The 24,661-nt window shown below is 49.0% G+C and overlaps 1 protein-coding gene across 3 annotated transcripts in view; it reads left to right on the forward strand.

Annotated features, from left to right (window-relative positions):
* The window catches only part of rnf157 (ring finger protein 157), a 94,464-nt gene that overhangs the window by 46,381 nt on the left and 23,422 nt on the right, over window positions 1–24,661 (forward strand). For all 3 annotated transcript variants that reach the window (XM_038777315.1, XM_038777317.1, XM_038777316.1), the window contains exons 8-14: window positions 269–316; window positions 5,638–5,709; window positions 7,598–7,757; window positions 8,559–8,671; window positions 19,863–20,101; window positions 20,288–20,393; window positions 22,818–22,929. In XM_038777315.1, the coding sequence (XP_038633243.1) occupies window positions 269–316; window positions 5,638–5,709; window positions 7,598–7,757; window positions 8,559–8,671; window positions 19,863–20,101; window positions 20,288–20,393; window positions 22,818–22,929 (850 nt within the window). The remainder of the gene's footprint in view (window positions 1–268; window positions 317–5,637; window positions 5,710–7,597; window positions 7,758–8,558; window positions 8,672–19,862; window positions 20,102–20,287; window positions 20,394–22,817; window positions 22,930–24,661) is intronic.

Consider the following 24,661-nt stretch of genomic DNA (forward strand, 5'->3'; position numbering starts at 1 on the left):
ACAGTAACTTCATTGAAGCCTACTTGTGACAATAAAAGGTTATTATTAAAGCTACCTCTTTAATCAAACATTTGGTCATCTGACCTCGTATCTCCTAATGAGGTTCGGTGTCACACTTTTAATTCCCCTGTGAAGCACCTTGGGGCATTTCATTACGTTAAAGCTCAGTATAAATGAAAGTAGCTTTTGTGGTAAATGTTGTAAATAGTAGTTGGTGATTGGTCAGTTATATTGGTGAACTTTCACTCTGTTCCTTTCTCATTTGCAGAACTCGGACGGGAATTGCTCAGTGAAACCACTCAAACAGAAACAGGTGGTGAGTCACCCTTCACCCTTCACCCTTCACCCTTCACCCCTCACCCTTCACCCCTCACCCTTCACCCCTTACCCCTCACCCTTCACCCCTCACCCTTCACCCCTCACCCTTCACCCCTCACCCTTCACCTGTCATCCTTCACCCCTCACTGTCATCCTTTACCTCCACCTCTCACCCATCACCCTTCACCTCTCACTCTCCACCTTCACCCCTTCACCCCTCACCCTTCACCCCTCACCCTTCACCCCTCACCCTTCACCCCTCACCCTTCACCTGTCATCCTTTACCTCTCACTCCACCTCTCACCCATCACCCTTCACCCCTCACCCCTCACCCTTCACCCCTCACCCTTCACCCCTCACCCTTCACCTGTCATCCTTTACCTCTCACTCCACCTCTCACCCATCACCCTTCACCCCTCATCTCTCACCCTTCACCCCTCACCCTTCACCCCTCACCCTTCACCTGTCATCCTTTACCTCTCACTCCACCTCTCACCCATCACCCTTCACCCCTCATCTCTCACCCTTCACCCCTCACCCTTCACCTGTCATCCTTTACCTCTCACTCCACCTCTCACCCATCACCCTTCACCCCTCATCTCTCACCCTTCACCCCTCACCCTTCACCCCTCACCCTTCACCTGTCATCCTTTACCTCTCACTCCACCTCTCACCCCTACCCTTCACCCCTCATCTCAAGAAAGGGAATTTGCGGAATATCTAAGACATGGTTTTTTGGAGCATCTTGTGACAGAGCCGACCTGGGAACAGGCAATTCTGGATTTGGTGATGTGTAATGAGGCAGACTAGATTAGGGATCTTAAGGTGAAGGAAGCCTTAGGGAGCAGTGACCACAATATGATAGAATTTACCCTGCAGTTTGAGAGGGAGAAGCTGCAATCAGATGTAACGGTATTACAATTAAATAAGGGTAACTACAAAGACATGAGGGAGGAGCTGGCCAGAGTTGATTGGAGAAGGAGCCGAGCAGGGAAGACAGTGGAACAGCAATGGCAGGAGTTTTTGGGGGTTATTCGGGAGGCACAACAGAAATTCATCCCATGGAGGAGGAAACATGCTGAGGGGAGGACGAGGCATCCATGGCTGACGAGAGAAGTCAAGGACACCATAAAGGCTAAGGAAAAAGCAGACAAAGTGGTGAGGATTAGTGGGAAACCAGAGGATTGTGAAGCCTTTAATAGCGAGCAGAGGACAACCGAGAAAGCAATAAGGGGGAAGAAGATGAGGTACGAGTGCAAGCTAGCTAGTAATATAAAGGAAGATAGGAAGAGTTTTTTTTCAATATATAAAAGGTAAGAGCGAGGCAAAAATAGACATTGGGCCACTGGAAAATGTGGCTGGAGAAGTAATAATAGGAAACAAAGAAATGGCAGAGGAACTGAACAGTTACTTTGCATCAGTCTTCACGGTGGGAGACACCAGTGGGATGCCTGAGCTCCAGGAGAACCAGGGGGCAGAGGTGAGTGCAGTGACCATTACTAAGGAGAAGGTTCTGGGGAAACTGAAAGGTCTGAAGGTGGATAAATCATATGGGCCGGATGGACTACACCCCAGGGTTCTAAAAGAGATAGCTGAGGAGATTGTGGAGGCATTGATGATGATCTTGAAATGAAATGAAAATGAAAATCGCTTATTGTCACGAGTAGGCTTCAATGAAGTTACTGTGAAAAGCCCCTAGTCGCTACATTCCGGCGCCTGTCCGGGGAGGCTGGTACGGGAATCACTGGAGACAAAAAGGGTCCCAGAGGACTGGAACGTGGCTAATGTAACACCACTGTTTAAGAAGGGAGGGAGGCAGAAGATGGGAAACTATAGGCCGGTTAGCCTGACTTCGGTCATTGGTAAGATTTTAGAGTCTGTTATTAAAGATGAGATTGCGAAGTACTTGGAAGTGCATGGTAAAATAGGACTGAGTCAGCACGGCTTTGTCAAAGGGAGGTCGTGTCTGACAAATCTGTTAGAGTTCTTTGAGGAGGTAACAAGGAAGTTAGTCAAAGGAGAACCAGTGGACGTGATTTATTTAGATTTCCAGAAGGCCTTTGACAAGGTGCCGCATAGGAGACTGTTAAATAAGTTAAGAGCCCATGGTGTTCAGGGTAAGATCCTGGCATGGATAGAGGATTGGCTGACTGGCAGAAGGCAGAGAGTGGGGATAAAGGGGTCTTTTTCAGGATGGCAGCCGGTGACTAGTGGTTGCCTCAGGGGTCTGTGCTGGGACCACAACTTTTCACAATATACATTAATGATCTGGAAGAAGGAACTGAAGGCACTGTTGCTAAGTTTGCAGATGATACAAAGATCTGTAGAGATTTTCTCCCCCCTTATTGCTTTTTTAGTTGTCCTCTGCTCGCTTTTAAAGGCTTCCCAATCCTCTGGCTTCCCACTAATCCTCGCCACTTTGTATTGAGGAAGCAGGGGAGCTGCGGAAGGACTTGGACAGGCTGGGAGAGTGGGCAAAGAAATGGCAGATGGAGTGCAATATGGAAAAGTGTGAGGTAAAGCACTTTGGAAGGAGAAATGGAGGCATAGACTATTCTCTAAATGGGTCCCTCATGGTCCCCCATGGCAGACTGGTACAAAAGGTAAAGTTAACGGGGATCAGAGGTGAAGCTGGCAAGATGGATACAGAACTGGCTAGGTCATAGAAGGCAGAGATTAGCAATGGAAGGGTGCTTTTCTGATTGGAGGACTGTGACTAGTGGTATTCCGCAGGGATCAGTGCTGGGACCTTTATATAAATGATTTGGAGGAAAATGTAACTGGTCTGATTTGTAAGTTTGCGGACGACACAAAGGTTGGTGGAATTGCGGATAGCAATGAGGACTGTCAGAGGATACAGCAGGATTTAGATAGTGTGGAGACTTGGGCGGAGAGATGGCAGATGGAGTTTAATCCGGACAAATGTGAAGTAATGCATTTTGGAAGGTCTAATGCAGGTAGGGAATATACAGTGAATGGTAGAACCCTCAGGAGTATTGACAGTCAGAGAGATCTAGGTGTACAGGTCCACAGGTCACTGAAAGGGGCAACACAGGTGGAGAAGGTAGTTAAGAAGGCATACGGCATGCTTGCCTTCATTGGCCGGGGCATTGAGTATAAGAATTGGCAAGTCATGTTGCAGCTGTATAGAACCTTAGTTAGGCCACACTTGGAGTATAGTGTTCAATTCTGGTCACCACACTACCAGAAGGATGTGGAGGCATTAGAGAGGGTGCAGAAGAGATTTACCAGGATGTTGCCTGGTATGGAGGGCATTAGCTATGAGGAGAGGTTGAATAAACTCGGTTTGTTCTCACTGGAACGAAGGAGGTTCAGGGGCGACCTGATAGAGGTCTACAAAATTATGAGGGGCATAGACAGAGTGGATGGCCAGAGATTTTTTTCCCAGGGTAGAGGGGTCAATTACTAGGGGGCATAGGTTTAAGGTGCGAGGGGCAAGGTTTAGAGGAGATGGACGAGGTAAGTTTTTTACACAGAGGGTAGCGGGTGCCTGGAACTCGCTGCCGGAGGAGGTGGTGGAAGCAGGGACGATAGTGACATTTAAGGGGCATCTTGACAAATACATAAATACATAGAACATAGAACATTACAGCGCAGTACAGGCCCTTCGGCCCTCGATGTTGCGCCGTCCTGTGAAACCCCTCTAAAGTCCCTCTACACTATTCCCTTATCGTCCATATGTCTATCCAATGACCATTTGTATGCGTTTAGTGTTGGCGAGTCCACTACTGTTGCAGGCAGGGCATTCCACGCCCTTACTACTCTCTGAGTAAAGAACCTACCTCTGACATCTGTCCTATATCTACCACCCCTCAATTTAAAGCTATATCCCCTCATGCTGGACATCACTATCTGAGGAAAAAGGCTCTCAATGTCCACCCTATCTAACCCTCTGATCATCTTGTATGCCTCAATTAAGTCCCCTCTTAAACTTCGTCACTCCAACGAAAACAGCCTCAAGTCCTTCAGCCTTTCCTCATATGATCTTCCCTCCATACCAGGCAACATTCTTGTAAATCTCCTCTGTACCCTTTCCAATGCTTCCACATCCTTCCTATGATGTGGCGACCAGAACTGCACGCAATACTCCAAATGCGGCCGCACCAGAGTTTTGTACAGCTGCAACATGACCTCATGGCTCCGAAACTCAATCCCTCTACCAATAAAAGCTAACACACCGTACGCCTTCTTAACAACCCTCTCAACCTGGGTGGCAACTTTCAGGGATCTATGGACATGGGAATAGAGTGATACTGACCCAGGAAGTGTAGAAGATTTTAGTTTAGATGGGCAACATGCTCGGCGCAGGCTTGGAGGACCGAATGGCCTGTTCCTGTGCTGTACTTTTCTTTGTTGAAGATGCTTAGGAAATCAGAAACACAAAGGGACTTGGGAGTCCTTGTTCGCGATTCTCTTAAGGTTAACTGTGCAGGTTCAGTCGGCAGTTAAGAAGCAAATGCAATGTTAGCATTCATGTCGAGAGGGCTAGAATACAAGACCAGGGATGTACTTCTGAGGCTGTATAAGGCTCTGGTCAGACCCCATTTGGAGTATTATGAGCAGTTTTGGGCCCCGTATCTAAGGAAGGATGTGCTGGGCCTTGGAAAGGGTCCAGAGGAGGCTCACAAGAATGATCCCTGGAATGAAGAGCTTGTCGTATGAGGAAAGGTTGAGGACTCTGGGTCTGTACTCGTTGAAGTTTAGAAGGTGAGGGGGAATCTTATTGAAACTTACAGGATACTGCGAGGCCTGGATAGAGTGGACGGGGAGAGGATGTTTTCACTTGTAGGAAAAACTGGACCCAGAGGCCACCATCTCAGACTAAAGGGATGATCCTTTAAAACAGAGATGAGGAGGAATTTCTTCAGCCAGAGGGTGGTGAATCTGTGGAACTCTTTGCCGCAGAAGGCTGTGGCGGCCAAATCACTGAGTGTCTATGAGACAGAGATAGATAGGTTCTTGATTAATAAGGGGATCAGGGGTTATGGGGAGAAGGCAGGAGAATGGGGATGAGAAAAATACCAGCCATGATTGAATGGCGGAGCAGATTCGATGGGCCGAGTGGCCTAATTCTGCTCCTATGTCTTATGGTCTTTATGGTCTCTCACCCTTCACCCCTCACCCTTCACTCATCACCCTTCACCCCTCACCCTTCACCCCTCACCCTTCACCCCTCACCCTTCACCCCTCACCCTTCACCCCTCACCCTTCACTCATCACCCCTCACCCCTCACCCCTCACCCTTCACCTTTCCCATCCTATTCTAATATTTCTCTCTATCTCTCTCTCTCCCCCCAGGTCGATGGGGTTATTTATCTGCTGCAGGAAATCTATGGAATTGAAAATAAGTATAACTGTCCGCAACCAAAGGTAGGAAATGAGAGAACCCAAAACCTTCCAAACAGAAAACATACAGCAGGGATCGTCCGTTCATCAAACCCGTCCCCCAATCAGAATCTGCAATTCCCCCCCCCCCCCACTCCCCTCACCCTCCCCCCGCCCCCCCGCTTCCCTCACCCTCCCCCCGCCCCCCCTGCTCCCCTCACCCTTCCCCCACCCCCCCGCTCCCCTCCCCCGCCCCCCCCCCGCTCCCCTCACCCTTCCCCCACCCCCCCGCTCCCCTCCCCCCGCCCCCCCCGCTCCCTCACCCTTCCCCCCCACCCCGCTCCCCTCCCTCTCCCCCGGCTCCCCCACTCCCCTCACCCTACCCCCGCTCCCCTCACCCTTCCCCCAACCCCGCTCCCCTCACCCTCCCCCCGCCCCCGCCGCTCCCTCGCATCCTCCCCCCGCCCCCCCGCTCCCTCACCCTCTCCCCGCCCCCCCGCCCCCTCACCATCCCCGCTCCCCCGCTCCCCTCACCCTCCCCCCGCTCCCCTCACCTTCCCCCCCACCCCGCTCCCCTCACCCTCCCCCTGCCCCCCCGCTCCCCTCACCCTCCCCCCGCCCCCCTCACCCTCCCCCCGCCTCCCCTCACCCTTCCCCCCGCCCACGCCCCTCAACCCTTCCACCCTCCCTCACCCGCCCCCGCCGCTCCCCCTCACCCTCCCCCCGCTCCCCTCACCCTCCCCCGCCCCCCCACTCCCCTCACCATCCGCCCGCCCCCCTCACCCTTCCCCCCCCACTCCCTCACCCTCCCCCCCCCGCCCCCACCACTCCCCTCACCATCCGCCCCGCCCCCCTCACCCTTCCCCCCCCACTCCCCTCACCCTCCCCCCCGCCACCCTCACCATCCCCCCACCCCCCGCCCCCCCCCCCTCCCTCTCCCCCCGCCCCCCGCTCCCCTCACCCTCCCCTGCCCCCCCCGCTCCCCTCACCCTCCCCCCCCGCTCCCCTCACCCTTCCCCCGCCCCCCCCGCTCCCCTCACCCTCCCCCCACCCCCCCGCTTCCCTCACCCTTCCCCCCCGGCTCCCATCACCCTTCCCCCGCACCCCCACTCCCCTCACCCTCCCCCCCGCTCCCCTCACCCTCCCCCCCGCTCCCCTCACCCTTCCCCCTCCCCCCGCTCCCCTCACCCTCCCCCCCGCTCCCCTCACCCTTCCCCCTCCCCCCGCTCCCCTCACCCTTCCCCCCGCTCCCCTCACCCTTCCCCCCCCGCTCCCCTCACCCTCCCCCCCGCTCCCCTCACCCTCCCCCCCCGCTCCCCTCACCCCTCCCCCCCGCTCCCCTCACCCTTCCCCCTCCCCCGCTCCCTCACCCTTCCCCCCGCTCCCCTCACCCTTTCCCCTCCCCCGCTCCCCTCACCCTTCCCCCCGCTCCCCTCACCCTTCCCCATCCCCCCTCTCCTCTCACCCTTCCCTCACCCCCCGCTCTCCTCACCCTTCCCCCGCTCCCATCACCCTTCCCTGCCCCCCCGCTCCCCTCACCCTTCCCTCCCCCTCCTCCCCCTCACCCTCGACTCGCCCTCCTCCCCGTCACCCTTCCCTCACTCTCCCTTCACCCTCCCCTTCCTGCTCCCCCTGCCCTCCTCACCCTCCCCACCCCTCCAGATCTGCTCCATTCCCCTCACTGTCCACCCCCCTCCTATCCACTCCCCTCACTCTCCCCGTCCCACCCATCTTCGCCCCTCTCCTCACCTTCCCCTCACTCTTTCTTTCCATTCCACTCACTGACCCATCCTCCTTCCCACAAACCCCTCACTCATCCTCCCCTGCACCCTCCCTTTACCCCTCTCCTATTCCCCTCCTCTCCCCTCTTTCTCACCCTCCCACTCTCTAATCTGTGTTTCCACTCTCTCACTATTCTTTTCTCCTTGTGCAGGGAGCAGATGATGAGCACAGTGATAACAGTGCTGAGTGTGTCGTGTGTCTGTCAGACGTCCGGGACACCCTCATTCTCCCCTGTCGTCACCTGTGTCTGTGCAATGCCTGTGCAGACACCCTGCGCTACCAGGCCAACAACTGTCCAATCTGCCGGCTGCGTAAGTACATAGTGTTCCCCCCAGTGTCCAGTGTGTTCCCCCCAGTGTCCAGTGTGTTCCCTCCAGTGTCCAGTGTGTTCCCCCAGTGTCCAGTGTGTTCCCCCCAGTGTCCAGTGTGTTCCCCCCAGTGTCCAGTGTGTTCCCCCCAGTGTCCAGTGTGTTCCCCCCAGTGTCCAGTGTGTCCCCCCCAGTGTCCAGTGTGTTCCCCCCAGTGTCCAGTGTGTTCCCCCCAGTGTCCAGTGTGTTCCCTCCAGTGTCCAGTGTGTTCCCCCCAGTGTCCAGTGTGTTCCCCCCAGTGTCCAGTGTGTTCCCCCCAGTGTCCAGTGTGTTCCCCCCAGTGTCCAGTGTGTCCCCCCCAGTGTCCAGTGTGTTCCCCCCAGTGTCCAGTGTGTCCCCCCCAGTGTCCAGTGTGTTTCCCCCAGTGTCCAGTGTGTTCCCCCCAGTGTCCAGTGTGTTCCCCCCAGTGTCCAGTGTGTTCCCCCCAGTGTCCAGTGTGTTCCCCCCAGTGTCCAGTGCATTCCCCCCAGTGTCCAGTGCATTCCTTCCAGTGTGTTCCCCCCAGTGTCCAGTGCATTCCCTCCAGTGTGTTCCCCTCTGTAACCCATTTGTTCCTTTCAGAAATCCATGTTGCTCCCTGTCCCCTCTCAGTTTCAGGGGGTCGCTGGGGTAATATTCCAAGGGAAGTGGATGTTTATGTGAAGGGGAGGAAGGAATTTAAGGAATGTTGACCTGCGGTTTCGGGGTCTCAGTGAGGGATACCGTTCACCGAGACCTTTCTCTCTCTCTCTCTCTCTGTAACAGCATTCCGTGCTCTCCTGCAGATCAGAGCAATGAGGAAGAAAGTGGACCCTCTGACACCCAGTGGCTACAATCCAATTATCGCATCACAGATTTCTGAGCCTGATGATCATTCGGTGGGTTGATTGCAGCAAAGGGGATGTGTTCACTGCCCCATCGTCCTGATGCAGGTCTGGGACGTGGGAATATGTTCTGGAGAGTGTTGGGAGCGGGTTCCTGACCACGGTGTTAGGATACCAGACCAGGGCGACACGGTTACACAGTGGTTAGTACTGCTGCCTCACGATGCGGAGGACCTGGGTTCAATCCTAGCCCTGATTCGTGTGAAGTTTGCACATTCTCTCCGTGTCTGCGTGGGCCACACACGCCCCAACACAAAGATGTGCAGGGTAGGTGGATTGGCCATGCTAAATTGCCCCTTAATTGGAAAAAAATGAAGTGGTTAAATTTACAAATTAATAAAAAAGGTACTGGACCAGACCCTGAACAATTTTTCTATTTATGAAACTGTGAGGAAAGAATACTTCACAACAGGAGAGTGATATTACCAATGGGCATTGACCACTCTGACCAATGGGTATTGATTACTCTGACCAATGGGCATTGATTACTCTGACCAATGGGCATTGATGACCCTGACCAATGGGCATTGATTACTCTGACCAATGGGTATCAATGACTCTGACCAATGGGTATCGATTACTCTGACCAATGGGTATTGATTACTCTGACCAATGGGTATCGATTACTCTGACCAATGGGTATTGATTACTCTGACCAATGGGTATCAATGACTCTGACCAATGGGTATCGATTACTCTGACCAATGGGTATTGATTACTCTGACCAATGGGTATCGATCACTCTGACCAATGAGTATTGATCACTCTGACCAATGGGCATTGATTACTCTGACCAATGGGTATCGATTACTCTGACCAATGGGTATCGATTACTCTGACCAATGGGTATCGATCACTCTGACCAATGGGTATCGATTACTCTGACCAATGGGTATTGATTACTCTGACCAATGGGTATCGATTACTCTGATCAATGGGTATCGATTACTCTGACCAATGGATATTGATGACTCTGATAAATGGGTATTGATTACTCTGACCAATGGGTATCGATTACTCTGACCAATGGGTATTGATTACTCTGACCAATGGGTATCGATCACTCTGACCAATGGGTATTGATTACTCTGACCAATGGGTATTGATTACTCTGACCAATGAGTATCAATCACTCTGACCAATGGGTATCGATTACTCTGACCAATGGGTATCGATGACTCTGACCAATGAGTATCGATTACTCTGACCAATGGGTATCGATTACTCTGATCAATGGGTATCGATTACTCTGACCAATGGGTATTGATTACTCTGACCAATGGGTATTGATTACTCTGACCAACGGGTATCGATCACTCAGACCAATGGGTATCGATCACTCTGGCCAATGGGTATCGATCACTCTGATCAATGGGCATTGATTACTCTGACCAATGGGTATCGATCACTCTGACCAATGGGTATCGATTACTCTGACCAATGGGTATCGATCACTCTGACCAATGGGTATTGATTACTCTGACCAATGGGTATTGATTACTCTGACCAATGGGTATTGATTACTCTGACCAATGGGCATTGATTACTCTGACCAATGGGTATCGATCACTCTGACCAATGGGTATCGATTACTCTGACCAATGGGTATCGATCACTCTGACCAATGGGTATTGATTACTCTGACCAATGGGTATTGATTACTCTGACCAATGGGTATTGATTACTCTGACCAATGGGTATTGATTAATCTGACCAATGGGTATCGATCACTCTGACCAATGGGTATCAATTACTCTGCACAATGGGTATCGATTACTCTGACCAATGAGTATCGATCACTCTGACCAATGGGTATCGATTACTCTGATCAATGGGTATCGATTACTCTGATCAATGGGTATCGATCACTCTGACCAATGGGTATCTTTAATATTAATACAAACTTTAATTTAAACACAGAATTAACCACATTAACATCAAATGAATGGCTTTGCAATGAATAGTTAAAGAGTTCTTAAATAATAATAATAATCACTCATTGTCACAAGTAGGCTTCAATGAAGTTACTGTGAAAGCCCCTAGTCGCCAAATTCCGGCACCTGTTCGGGGAGGCTGGTACGGGAATTGAACCTGCGCTGCTGGCTGTGTTATGCATTACATGCCAGCGATTTAGCCCACTGTGCTAAACCAGCCCCTTAATAAAAGGAAAGACTTTAACTCACTATCTGCACCTGCCATTCTATATATTCCAAGTAAGCAACCCAATACAGTTCAAAATCCACTCATGAATAAAGTTAGATTTCAGGGTTATTTTCTGTACTTTGTTCAGACCTTTGGAGAAATACCCTTTCGAAACATCCTGAACATCCTTGTGTTTTGTCAGACTCAATTCCTACTACAACCTGCCAAAACTAAAGACTGACCTGGCTCCTCCCATTAATTGCCAATCCAAATCACACTAAGATGTTCCATGACCTGCTTAGCTAGAACATAACACCACCCCTTATTAATTATTGAGTTGAGTTGAGTTGAGTTGAGTTGAGTTGGGTTGAGTTGAATTGAGTTGAATTGAGTTGGGTTGTGTTGGGTTGGGTTGAGTTGGGTTGAGTTGAGTTGAGTTGAGTTGGGTTGAATTGAGTTGGGTTGTGTTGGGTTGGGTTCAGCTGAGCTGAGTTCGGTTGCGTTGGGTTGTGTTGAGTTGGGTTGAGCTGCGTTGTGTTTAATTGTGTTTAATTGTGTTGTGCTGGGTTGAGTTCGGTTGAATTGAGTTGAGTTCGGTTGGGTTGGGTTGTGTTGAGTTGGGTTGAGTTGAGTTGGGTTGAATTGCGTTGGGTTGAGTTGAGTTGGGTTGAATTGGGTTGGGTTGAGTTGAGTTGGGTTGAATTGGGTTGGGTTGAGTTGAGTTGGGTTGAGCGGCGTTGTGTTTAGTTGTGTTGTGTTGGGTTGAGTTGGGTTGAATTGAGTTGAGTTCGGTTGGGTTGGGTTGTGTTGAGTTGGGTTGAGTTGAGTTGGGTTAAATTGGGTTGAGTTGCGTTGAGTTGGGTTGAGTTGAGTTGGGTTGGGTTGAATTGAGTTGGGTTGGGTTGAATTGAGTTGAGTTGGGTTGAATTGAGTTGGGTTGTGTTGGATTGGGTTGTGTTGGGTTGAGCTGAGTTGAGTTCAGTTGCGTTGTGTTGTGTTGAGTTGGGTTGAGTTGAGTTTGGTTGGGTTGTGTTGGGTTGTGTTGAATTCAGTTGGGTTGGCATGAATTGGGTTGAGTTGTGTTGAGTTGGGTTGGGTTGGGTTGAGTTGAGTTGAGTTGAGTTGAGTTGGGTTGAGTTGGGTTGTGGTGAGTTGGGTTGAGTTGGGTTGGGTTGATTTCAGTTGGGTTGAGTTGAGTCGGGATGGGTTGGGCTGAGTTGGGTTGGGTCGAGTTGGGTTGTGTTGAGTTGAGTTGGGTTGAATTGAGTTGAGTTGGTTTGGGTTGAGTTGAGCTGGGTTGGGTTCGTTTGAGTTGAGTTGGGTAGTGTGGAGTTGGGCTGAGTTGGGCTGAGTTGGGCTGAGTTGGGCTGAGTTGGGTTAAGCTGGGTTGAGCTGGGTTGAGCTGGGTTGAGTTGGGTTGTGTTTAGTTGTGTTGTGTTGAGTTCGGTTGAATTGAGTTAAGTTGCGTTGGATTCAGTTGGATTGGGTTGAATTGGGTTGAGTTGAGTTGAGTTGGGTTGGGTTGAGTTGGGTTGAATTGAGTTGAGTTGGGTTGAATTGAGTTGGGTTGAATTGAGTTGGGTTGTGTTGGGTTCAGCTGAGCTGAGTTCGGTTGTGTTGGGTTGTGTTGAGTTGGGTTGAGCTGCGTTGTGTTTAGTTGTGTTGTGTTGGGTTGAATTGAGTTGAGTTCGGTTGGATTGGGTTGTGTTGAGTTCGGTTGAGTTGAGTTGGGTTGAATTGGGTTGAGTTGAGTTGGGTTTGGTTGAATTGAGTTGAGTTGGGTTGAATTGAGTTGGGTTGGGTTGAGTTGGGTTGGGTTGAGCTGAGTTGAGTTCAGTTGCGTTGGGTTGTGTTGAGTTGGTTTGAGTTGAGTTGGGTTGTGTTGGGTTGGTTGGATTCAGTTGGATTGGCATGAATTGGGTTGAGTTGGGTTGAATTGAGTTGTGTTGTGTTGGGTTGAAAACGAGTTGAGTTTGTTTAGGTTGAGTTGAGTTGGGTTGGGTTGAATTGGTTGGCGTTGTGTTGGGTTGAATTGAGCTGAGTTGGTTTGGGTTGAGTTGAGTTGGGTTGTGTTGGTTTGAGTTGAGTTGGGTTGAGCTGGGTTGAGTTGGGTTGTGTTTAGTTGTGTTGAGTTGAGTTGAGTTAAGTTGGGTTGAATTGAGTTGAGTTGAATTGAGTGGAGTTGTGTTGGGTTGAATTGAGCTGAGTTGGTTTGGGTTGAGTTGAGTTGGGTTGAATTGAATTGAGTTGAGTTGGGTTGAATTGAGTTGGGTTGAATTGGGTTGTGTTGAGTTGAGTTGGGTTGTGTTGAGTTGTGTTGGGTTGAATTGAGTTGAGTTGGGTTGAATTGAGTTGGGCTGTGTTGGGTTGGGTTGAATTGAGTTGAGTTGAATTGAGTTGTGTTGGGTTGGATTGGATTGGGTTGGATTGGGTTGAGTTGAGTTGGATTGGGTTGAATTGAATTGAATTGAGTTGGGTTGGGTTGAATTGAGTTGGGTTGAGTTGGGTTGAGTTGGGTTGTGTTGAGTTGTGTTGGGTTGAATTGAGTTGAGTTGGGTTGAATTGAGTTGGGCTGTGTTGAGTTGGGTTGAGTCGAGTTGGGTTGGGTTGGATTCAGTTGGGTTGGGTTGAATTGGGTTGAGTTGGGTTGAATTGAGTTGAATTTTGTTTCGGGTGAAAACGAGTTGAGTTTGTTTGGGTTCAGTTGAGTTGGATTGGGTTGGGTTGGGTTGGTTTGAGTTGAGTTGGGTTGGGTTAGGTTGAGTTGGGTAGAGTTGGTTGCATCGGGTTGAATTGAGTGGAGTTGTGTTGGGTTGAATTGAGCTGAGTTGGTTTGGGTTGAGTTGGGTTGGGTTGGGTTGGTTTGAGTTAAATTGGGTTGTGTTGAGTTGGGCTGAGTTGGTTTGAGTTGAGTTGGGTTGGGTTGAGTTGGGTAGAGTTTGGTTGTGTTGGGTTGAATTGAGTGGAGTTGTGTTGAATTGAGCTGAGTAAGTTTGGGTTGAGTTAGGTTGTGTTGAGTTGGGCTGAGTTGGGCTGAGTTGGGCTGAGTTGGGCTGAGTTGGGCTGAGTTGGGCTGAGTTGGGTTGAGTTGGGTTGAGTTGGGCTGAGTTGGGCTGAGTTGGGCTGAGTTGGGCTGAGTTGGGCTGAGTTGGGCTGAGTTGGGCTGAGTTGGGTTGAGTTGGGCTGAGTTGGGCTGAGTTGGGCTGCGTTGGGCTGAGTTGGGCTGAGTTGGGTTGAGTTGGGCTGAGTTGGGCTGAGTTGGGCTGAGTTGGGCTGAGTTGGGCTGAGTTGGGCTGAGTTGGGCTGAGTTGGGCTGAGTTGGGCTGAGTTGGGTTGAGTTGGGCTGAGTTGGGCTGAGTTGGGCTGCGTTGGGCTGAGTTGGGTTCAGTTGGGTTCAGTTGGGTTCAGTTGGGTTGTAGTTTAGTTGAGTTGAGTTGAGTTGAATTGAGTTTAGTTGAATTGAGTGGAGTTGTATTGGGTTGAATTGAGCTGACTTGGTTTGGGTTGAGTTGAGTTGGTTGTGTTGGGTTGTGTTGAGTAGCGCTGAGTTGGGTTGGGTTGGGGTGAGTTGGGTAGAGTTTGGTTGCGTTGGGTTGAATTGAGTGGAGTTGTGTTGGGTTGAATTGAGTTGAGTGGTTTGGGTTGAGTTGCGTTAGCCTGGGTTGGTTTGATTTGAGTTGGGTTGTGTTGGATTGAATTGGGCTGAGTTGGTTTGGGTTGAGTTGAGTTTGGTTGGGTTGGTTTGTGTTGAGTTGGGTTAGGCTGGGTTGGGTTGAGTTGGTTTGGGTTGAGTTGAGTACGGTTGGGTTGGTTTGAGTTGAGTTGGGTTATGTTGAATTGGGCTGAGTTGGGCTGAGTTGGGTTGAGTTGGGTTGAGCTGGGTTGAGTTGGGTAGAGTTTGGTTGCGTTGGGTTGAATTGAGTGGAGTTGTGTTGGGTTGAATTGAGCTGAGTTGGTTTGGGTTGAGTTGAGTTGGTTTGAGTTGAGTTGGGTTGTGTTGAGTTGGGCTGAGTTGGTTTGAGTTGGGTTGGGTTGAATTGAGTTGGGTTGTGTTGGGTTATGTTGAGTTGGGTTGATTTCAGTTGAGTTGGGATGGGTTGTGTTGTGTTGAGTTGTGTTGGGTTGGGATGGGTGGATTTGGGTTGGGTTGAGTTGGGTTGAGTTGAGCTGTGTTGTGTTGTGTTGGGTTGTGTTGAGTTGGGCTGAGTTGAGTTGAGTTGGGTTGAGTTGAGTTGAGTTGAGTTGGGTTGTGTTGGGTTGGGTTGGATTCAGTTGGGTTGGCATGAATTGGGTTGAGTTGGGTTGAAAACGAGTTGAGTTTATTTAGATTGAGTTGAGTTGGGTTGGGTTGGTTTGGGTTGAGTTCGGTTTGGTTGAGCTGGGTTGAGTTGGGTTGTGTTTACTTGTGTTGAGTTGAGTTGAGTTAAGTTGGGTTGAATTGAGTTGAGTTGAATTGAGTGGAGTTGTGTTGGGTTGAATTGAGCTGAGTTGGTTTGGGTTGAGTTGAGTTGGGTTGGATTGGGTTGAATTGAGTGGAGTTGTGTTGGGTTGAATTCAGCTGAGTTGGTTTGGGTTGAGTTGAGTTGGTTGTGTTGGGTTGTGTTGAGTAGCGCTGAGTTGGGTTGGGTTGGGGTGAGTTGGGTAGAGTTTGGTTGCGTTGGGTTGAATTGAGTGGAGTTGTGTTGGGTTGAATTGAGTTGAGTGGTTTGGGTTGAGTTGCGTTGGCTTGGGTTGGTTTGATTTGAGTTGGGTTGTGTTGGGTTGAATTGGGCTGAGTTGGTTTGGGTTGAGTTGAGTTTGGTTGGGTTGGTTTGTGTTGAGTTGGGTTAGGTTGGGTTGGGTTGAGTTGGTTTGGGTTGAGTTGAGTAGGGTTGGGTTGGTTTGAGTTGAGTTGGGTTATGTTGAATTGGGCTGAGTTGGGTTGAGTTGGGTTGAGTTGGGTTGAGTTGGGTTGAGTTGGGTTGAGGTGGGTTGAGTTGGGTTGAGTTGGGTAGAGTTTGGTTGCGTTGGGTTGAATTGAGTGGAGTTGTGTTGGGTTGAATTGAGCTGAGTTGGTTTGGGTTGAGTTGAGTTGGTTTGAGTTGAGTTGGGTTGAGCTGGGTTCAGTTGAGTTGAATTGAGTTGGGTTGTGTTGGGTTGGGTTGATTTCAGTTGAGTTGGGATGGGTTGTGTTGGGTTGTGTTGAGTTGGGCTGAGTTGAGTTCAGTTGCGTTGGGTTGGGTTGAGTTGGGTTGAGTTGAGTTGAGTTGGGTTGTGTTGGGTTGGATTCAGTTGGGTTGGCATGAATTGGGTTGAGGTGGGTTGAAAACGAGTTGAGTTTATTTAGATTGAGTTGAGTTGGGTTGGTTTGGGTTGAGTTGGGTTGGTTTGGGTTGGGCTGGTTAGAGTTGAGCTGGGTTGGGTTGGGTTGAGTTGGGTAGAGTTTGGTTGAGTTGGGTTGTGTTGAGTTGAGTTGAGTTGGGTTGAATTGTGTTGGGTTGTGTTGGATTCAGTTGGATTGTGTTGAGTTGAGTTGGGTTGAGTTGGGTTGGTTTGAGTTGAGTTGAGTTGAGTTGGGTTGGGTTGGTTTGAGTTGGGTTGCGTTGAGTTGGGTTGAGTTGAGTTGTGTTGGGTTGAGTTGAGTTGTGTTTGATTGAGTTGAGTTGTGTTGGGTTGAGTTGAGTTAGGTTGAGTTGTGTTGAGTTAAGTTGGGTTGAATTGAGTTGAGTTGGTTGGATTGGTTTGGGTTGAGTTGGGCTGTGTTGGGTTGTGTTGAGTTGGGCTGAGTTGCGTTGAGTTGGGTTGGGATGGGTTTTGTTGAGTTGGGGTGGATTCAGTTGAGTTGGGTTGAGTTGAGTTGGGGTTGAATTGAGTGGATTTGTGTTGGGTTGAATTGAGCTGAGTTGGTTTGGGTTGAGTTGGGTTGAGTAGAGTTGGGTTGGTTTGAGTTGAGTTGGGTTGAGTTGAGTTGGGTTGTGTTGGGTTGAGTTGAGTTGAATTGAGTTGGGTTGGTTTGAGTTGAGTTGAGTTAGGTTGTGTTGGGTTGAGTTGGGTTGTGTTGTGTTGAGTTGAGTTGAGTTGAGTTGAATTGAGTTGGGTTAGTTTGAGTTGAGTTGAGTTGAGTTGAGTTGGGTTGTGTTGGGTTGAGTTGAGTTGAATTGAGTTGGGTTGTGTTGAGTTGAGTTGTATTGAGTTGGGTTGGTTTGAGTTGGGGTGAGTTGAGTTGGGTTGTGTTGAGTTGGATTGAGTTGGGTTGTGTTGGGTTGAGTTAAGTTGAGTTGGGTTGAGCTGAGTTGAGTTTGGTTGCCTTGGGTTGTGTTGTGTTGAGTTGGGTTGAATTGCGTTCAGTTGGGTTGAATTGAGTTGTGTTGTGTTGGGTTGGGTGGGTTGTGTTGGGTTGAGTTGAGTTGAGTTGGGTTGGTTTGAGTTGAGTTGGTTTGAGTTGAGTTAGGTTGTGTTGGGTTGAGTTGGGTTGTGTTGTGTTGAAGTTGAGTTGTGTTGAATTGAGTTGGGTTAGTTTGAGTTGAGTTGGGTTGAGTTGAGTTGGGTTGTGTTGAGTTGAATTGAGTTGGGTTGTGTTGAGTTGAGTTGTATTGAGTTGGGTTGGTTTGAGTTGAGTTGGGGTGAGTTGAGTTGGGTTGTGTTGAGTTGAATTGAGTTGGGTTGTGTTGGGTTGAGTTGAGTTGGGTTGAGCTGAGTTGAGTTTGGTTGCCTTGGGTTGTGTTGAGTTGAGTTGGGTTGATTTGAGTTGAGTTGGGATGGGTTGTGTTGTGTTGAGTTGTGTTGGGTTGGGATGGGTGGATTTGGGTTCGGTTGAGTTGGGTTGAGTTGAGCTGTGTTGGGCTGGGTAGTGTTGAGTTTGTGTGGGTTGTGTTGAGTTGAGTTGGATTGGGTTGGGATAGGTTGTGTTGGGTTGGGTTGTAGTCAGTTGGGTTGGGTTGGGTTGAGTTGCATTGTGATGAGTTGGGTTGAGTTGGGTTGGGTTGATTTCTGTTGGGTTGAGTTGAGTTGGGATGGGTTGTGTTGCATTTGGTTGTGTTGGGTGGTGTTGTGTTGAGTTGGGTTGAGTTGGGTTGAGTTGGGTTGAGTTGGGTTGAGTTGGGTTGAGTTGGTTTGAGTTGGGTTGAATTGAGTTGAGTTGAATTGTGTTAGGTTGAGTTGAGTTTGGTTGGGTTGGTTGTGTTGAGTTGAGCTGTGTTGGGTTGGGCAGAGTTGGGTTGAGTTGGTCTGAGTTGAGTTGAATTGTGTTGGGTTGTGTTAGGTTGAGTTGGATTGTGCTGAGTTGAGTTCGGTTGGGTTGGGTTGTGTTGAGTTGGGCTGAGTTGAGTTGGGTTGAGTTGAGTTGTGTTGGGATGGGTTGTGTTGTGTTGGGTTGGATTCAGTTGGTCTGGGTTGAATTGGGTTGAGTTGAGTTTAGTTGAGTTGGGTTGGGTTGAGTTGAGTTGAGTTGGAATGGGTTGAGTTGAGTTGAGTTAGGTTGTGGTAAGTCTGGTTGAGTTGGTTGGGTTGATTTCAGTTGGGTTGATTTCAGTTGGGTTGGGTTGTGTTGAGTTGAGTTGGGTTGTGGTGAGATGGGTTGAGTTGGTTTGAGTTGAGTTGGGTTGAATTGTGTTGGGTTATGTTGGGTTATGTTGAGTTGGGTTCAGTTGAGTTGAGTTGCGTTACGTTGAATTGGGTTGGGTTGAATTGTGTTGGGTTCAGTTGAGTTGAGTTAAGTTGGGTTGAATTGAGTTGGGTTGGTTGGATTGGTTTGGGTTGAGTTGGGCTGTGTTGGGTTGTGTTGAGTTGGGCTGAGTTGCGTTGAGTTGGGCTGTGTTGGGTTGTTTTAGTTGGGCTGAGTTGGACTGAGTTGGGTTGGGCTCAGTTGTGTTGAGTTGGGTTGAGTTGGGTTGGGCTGTGTTGAGTTGGGCTGTGTTGGGTTGTGTTGGGTTGGGCTGAGTTGGGTTGAGTTGGGTTGGGTTGAGATAAGTTGAGTTTGGTTGAACTAGGTTGGGCTGAGTTGAGTTGGGCTGAGTTGGGTTGGGTTGGGTTGTGTTGAAATGGGTTGTGTTGAGTTGTGTTCGGGTGTGTTGAGTTGCGTTGGGTTGAGGTGAGATGGGTTGAGTTGGGTTGTGTTGGGTTGGGTTGTTTTAGTTGGGCTGAGTTGGGCTGAGTTGGGTTGGGCTGAGTTGGGTTGGGCTGTGTTGAGTTGTTGGGCTGTGTTGGCTTGTGTTGGGTTGGGCTGAGTTGGGTTGAGTTGGGTTGAGTTGGGTTGAGTTGGGTTGGGTTGGGTTGAGTTAAGTTGAGTTTGGTTGAACTGGGTTGAGTTGAGCTGAGTTGGGCTGAGTTGAGTTGGGTTGGGTTGTGTTGAAATGGGTTGTGTTGAGTTGTGTTCGGGTGTGTTGAGTTGCGTTGGGTTGAGGTGAGATGGGTTGAGTTGGGTTGTGTTGGGTTGGGCTGGGTTGGGTTGTGTTGAGTTGTGTTGAAATGTGTTGTGTTTGGGTGTGTTGAGTTGGGTAGAGTTGGGTAGAGTTGAGTTGAGTTGGGTTGAGCTGAGATGGGTTGTGTTGGGTTGTGTTTGGTTGGGTTGTGTTGAGATGGGTTGGGCTGGGTTGTGTTGTGTTGAGTTGTGTTGTGTTGGGTTGGGTTGTGTTGAGATGGGTTGGGCTGGGTTGTGTTGTGTTGAGTTGTGTTGTGTTGGGTTGGGTTGTGTTGAGATGGGTTGGGCTGGGTTGTGTTGTGTTGAGTTGTGTTGAAATGAGTTGTGTTTGGGTGTGTTGAGTTGGGTAGAGTTGGGTTGAGTTGAGTTGCGTTGGGTTGAGCTGAGATGGGTTGTGTTGGGTTGTGTTTGGTTGGGTTGTGTTGAGATGGGTTGGGCTGGGTTGTGTTGTGTTGAGTTGTGTTGTGTTGGGTTGGGTTGTGTTGCGATGCCAGCTGCTGGAGGATGCAGCCTCTGTTTCTCTCCACCCACTGAGTGTTTGTAGTATCTTTTGTTGTTTTTATTTCAGATTTCCAGCTGTTGAAGGATTTAGCTGTTGTGTTGGTTGGTTTGGTGACTGAAAATCTATTCTCCTTCTTTCCTTAGTCCTCTGATCACATCCCCTTGGGATACGAGGCTGTCTCATTGCTGGAGGCGCTGAATGGCCCCCTCGTTCCTTCACCATCAGCCCCTCCCATTCGCCTGATTAGAGATGGTCATGCTCCCACTCATCTGCCTTCGTTTGGGCCTGATGGACACACTCTTCCTGTGTGCACCTTGTCTCCGCTGGACAGAACAAGTGACAGTGCCAAACCAGGCTTCAAGGTGCAAAGAAGCACTTCCAAGTAAGTAAAACCTTCATTCCCAACTGAAAGGTATGAAAAGTCTCTCTCTCTCTCGCTCTCTCTCTCTCTCTCTCTCTCGCTTTCTCTCAGTTTTCTCACTCACCTGCTTACTCTCCCTCACTTTCTCTGTCACTTTCTCCTTCTCGCTTTCTCTCTCTGCTGACAGAATTCACTCTTTCTCTCAAGGTCGCTATCACAGAACTCCTCCATTCTTCACGAGGAAGATGAAGAGAAATCCTTCAGCGATGGGGAGATAGTGTCCCCCAGAAAACCAAACACTCAGGAACTTGAGGTATTGTCCCAAAAAACGTGGATCAGTTTTAGTTGCCATCAGATAAACGCAGGCCCTCTGAACCCCAAGATAAATGCAGACCTGCTAAACTCCAAAATAAACACAGGCCACAAACCCCAAGATAAACACCTGCCCTGCAAGATAAATGCAGACCAAAATAACGGCAATATATCCACAGGCCAAGCTATATAAAACGACAAGTTAAGCATGGCAAAATCTAAACCAGTACAGGAGAAAGTGGGATATGTACCGTTGGGAAGTCTACACCTGAACCGTGTTGGGGCTGGTGTTCTCGTGAGCTGCATAGCTAGACAAGTAGAGAGAGTTTTTAACTAAATGGTGGGGGCAAAGAATCAAATCTGGGAAGATGTGGTCAACTAAAGAGTAAAGACAAGGCATGAGAGAAAGATACTAATATGGGAGATGATAAACAGGAAGGGACAGAGGGGACAAATCAAAGATTATATCAGAAGGTAAGGCTGAATGCTACAAAGAAAATAAAAAGCCAAAACGTTACAGCTCTGTATCTAAACACACCTAGTGATGAGCTGATAGTGCAAACACAAATGATTAAATACAATTTGATAACCATTACAGAGACATGGCTACAGGGTGACAGATTGGGACCTGAATATTGAGGGTTGTGTGACATTTTGGAAGGAGAGGAAATTAAGAAAAGGTGGAGGGTGTAAATGGATAATTATTGATGGTATTCGCACAATATAGCGGGAAGACCGGAGTTCAGGAAACTAGGATGTAGAAGCGGTTTGGGTTGAAATGAGAAATGCTAAAGACAAAAGGCGAGATTCCCCGTGGCTGCCGCCAAAATGATGAAACGCGATTGGGTGGGGAATAGGTCTGAACGCCAAAATCAACGGTGGGTGACGATTTGACGCCAAATGGCAATTTTCCATCACCTCGACAGCGGCGTCAATGCGTTTCACTCCGCACGTACAGTAAACACTGTTTGCATATCATTAGCGGTCCTGACCTGGTAGTATAACATAGAACAGTACAGCACAGCACAGGCCCTTCAGCCCACGATGTTGTGCCAACCATTTATCCTAATCTAAGATCAGCCTAACCTACACCCCTTCAATTTACTGCTGTCCATGTGCCTGTCCAAGAGTCACTTAAATGTCCCTAATGACTCTGACTCCACCACCTCTGCTGGCAGTGCATTCCACACACCCACCACTCTCTGTGTGGGAACAGGAAGTGGAGTTGTCTGGTAATTGTCTGGTTGGCAGGATGTAACGGGTGGTGTGCCATTGGGATCAGTGCTGGAGTCTCAACCTTTTACAATTTATATAAATGCTTTGGACAAATTCGGAACAAATGTGATTAGGTCGGCAGGTGAGGTGTCATTCATGCATCAGTGTGGACTGAATGGGCTGAAGGGCCCGCTTCTGCACTCTTATTCTGTGATTTGGTGAAGGGATTGATTTCTAAATTTGCTGACGACACAAAGATATATCGGAAAGTAAGTTGTGAAGAGGACGTAAGGAAGCTACAAAGGTAGATCGGTTAAGTGAGTGGACAAAGATCTGGCAAATGGATTATAATGTGGGCAAAAACTCTCAGGAGACCTAAGAAGGAAAATCCAAACTACAATTTATTTTAAGTCAAAAGAAGAGACTGTAACATGGCACAGTGCACAAAGGTCCCAACCGGCACTCCTGATAATGCCGGTCCCAATCTGGGCCGGCTTTTAATAGGTGATTCTATGAGCCGTGGGTGATGAGCCTCCGCCCAATAGCAAGGGAGCTCGTATCGGCGGGCCTCACAGGGGCATCACCTGAGTGCCAGCCTGGCACTGCCAACGTGCCCAGGTGGCACTGCCAAGGTGCCACTGCCAAGAAACCAGGGCCCTTCGAGATCGGCCATTTAAAAATGGTGTCCCAATCTCTCACTCCACTGAGGGGCTGTGGCGAGCGGAGCTCCTCGGTGTAGAAACAGGGAGTATGTGCAGCCTCGGCCACACCTTCCCTGCAGAGGTTCCTTATCTAATGCGAGTGGTGTTTGTAGCGTTGTGTTTCTCTGCGCTGCAAGCGCCGGGAAACACGCAGCTAAACGCGCGCACGTTTCCTTTTAGCAAAATCACGCCCCTGAAAACCAAAAGATTAACATGGCCCGTCAATCCCCACGATAAATGCAGGCCACACAGACTCGAAGAGAAATGCAGTTCATAATGATCCCAGCCCCTGAAAACCCCCCTCAAAACACATTCCCTTCTAAATCCCAAAACAATAACAGACTTCTCGAAACCCCAAGATAAACACAGGCCATGCTGATTTCAAGGAATTCGGCTAAATTGTGTTTAATACTGAGTTTAGCAGTGGGTTTAAATGTGTGATTGTTTGTGCGTGCCATGATGCCACGCTCTCTGATGTGCTGTCCTTGATCTGATCTGTGTTTCCTCAGGATTCTGGTGTAACTCCTGAGAGTGAAAACCTGACCCTCTCGTCGTCTGGAGCCGTGGACCAGTCCTCGTGTACAGGAACCCCACTTTCCTCCACCATTACATCACCTGAAGGTAATGTAAAACCTGGTTTTATTCCTCAAACATTTCTGGATCATGAAAATTGCCCTTTATTCGAAACCGTGTTGGACACCAAAACAGGAGCGGGTTTCAGCCGTGTGGTCTGATCTGCCAGTCAATACGATTCTCGCTGATCTTGGGCCTCATTCCATTCCCCATATTCCCCGATTCCCTGAGAAACCAAAAATCTACCAATCTCGGTCTTCAGTGTGTTCAGTGGTGGAGCACCCACAATCCTCTGGGGTGGAGAATTCCAAAGATTCTCAGTCCTCTAATTGAAGTAATTTCTCCTCATCTCGGTCCTCAATGTCCGGCCCCCTTATCCTGAGATTAACATAGAACATAGAACATACAGTGTTGTGCCCCGTGTTCTAGATTCTCTAACCAGTGGGAACAATCTGAGTGTCTATCCTATCAAGCCCCTTCACAATTTTGTACCTTTCTGTGAGATCACCTCTCGTTCTTCCCAACTCCAGAGAAAATCGATCTAATTTACTCAACCTTCCATCATAGGGCAACCCCCTCACCCCAGGACCAATTTAGTGAACCTTTGCTGTACCATCTCCAATACAAGTATATTTTCTCGATTCATGAAGGCCCACCTTCTCAACCTTGCCTCTCGCCTGAGGTGTGGTGACCCTCAGGTTAATCACCACCAGTCAGCTCTCCCCCCCTCAAAGGGGGAAGCAGTCTGTGGTCATCTGGGACTATGGCGACTTTTCCTTACCGTTACCTTATTTTTTCATAAATGTGGAGAGCAAAGTGTTAAGCACCCCGCTGATGTTAAATGTGAGAGTATCCCAACACCCAGAAGGGTAACTTGGGACACCGGTTCTTCATGGTGTATATTTGCAATTTGGTGTACTATGAGAAAAGATATGCAAACCGGGGAGGAATAGTCTAGTCATTTTGTGATTAATTAATAAAGAATATTTATTAACTGAAAAGAAAAACACTGCAGGAACAACTATAACACACTACAACAACACTCCAACTACCTACGTTTCCTGAACTGTGAGATGCCCCTTTTTCCTAAACAACATCCATTATTATATAACTATCAGCTAAATCCAGCAGATAGTTACCACGCCCGGGTTATTTGTCCATATTTGGGGAAACGGTCTTCAGTTTCAGTGAAGGCGTAATCTTCTCTCTTCGAGTTTTGGGGATTTTAACCAGTCATCTTTTAGCAATAACTTGATTTCAGGGGAGAGTGTTTTCTGCAGCTGGGTGTGGCTTTGATGGTAGCTGCCTCTACTGTATCCCTTTCTCCAGTTATTATGTTGTGAATATATAATAATCTTTATTGATGTCACAAGTAGGCTTACATTAACACTGTAGTGTAGTTACTGTGAAAATCCCCTAGTTGCCATATTCCGGCACTTGTTCGAGTATACAGAACGAGAATTCAGAATGTCCAATTCACCCAACAAGCACGCCTTTTGGAACTTGTGGGACTTGTATGGATAGAGACCCAAGCCGGGAATCGAACCTGGTTCCTGGCACTGTGAAGGAACAGTGCTAACCACTGTGCTATATCATTTGATGTTACTCACCCTGTGGCCCCAGTTTTTAGCATAGAAGTGCTAATTCGCTTATCTCTCCCACTTTGAAGCCACCTATTTTACACCCCATTATTCTCCCCTGGTCACATCGGTAAACACTTGTTTTTCTCACTGGTTTGCTAATTCACAAATCAAAACACCCCATGAGACAGCTAAATTTA

The sequence above is a fragment of the Scyliorhinus canicula genome, chromosome 18, assembly GCF_902713615.1.
Source record: "Scyliorhinus canicula chromosome 18, sScyCan1.1, whole genome shotgun sequence".
Classification (NCBI taxonomy): Eukaryota; Metazoa; Chordata; class Chondrichthyes; order Carcharhiniformes; family Scyliorhinidae; genus Scyliorhinus; species Scyliorhinus canicula.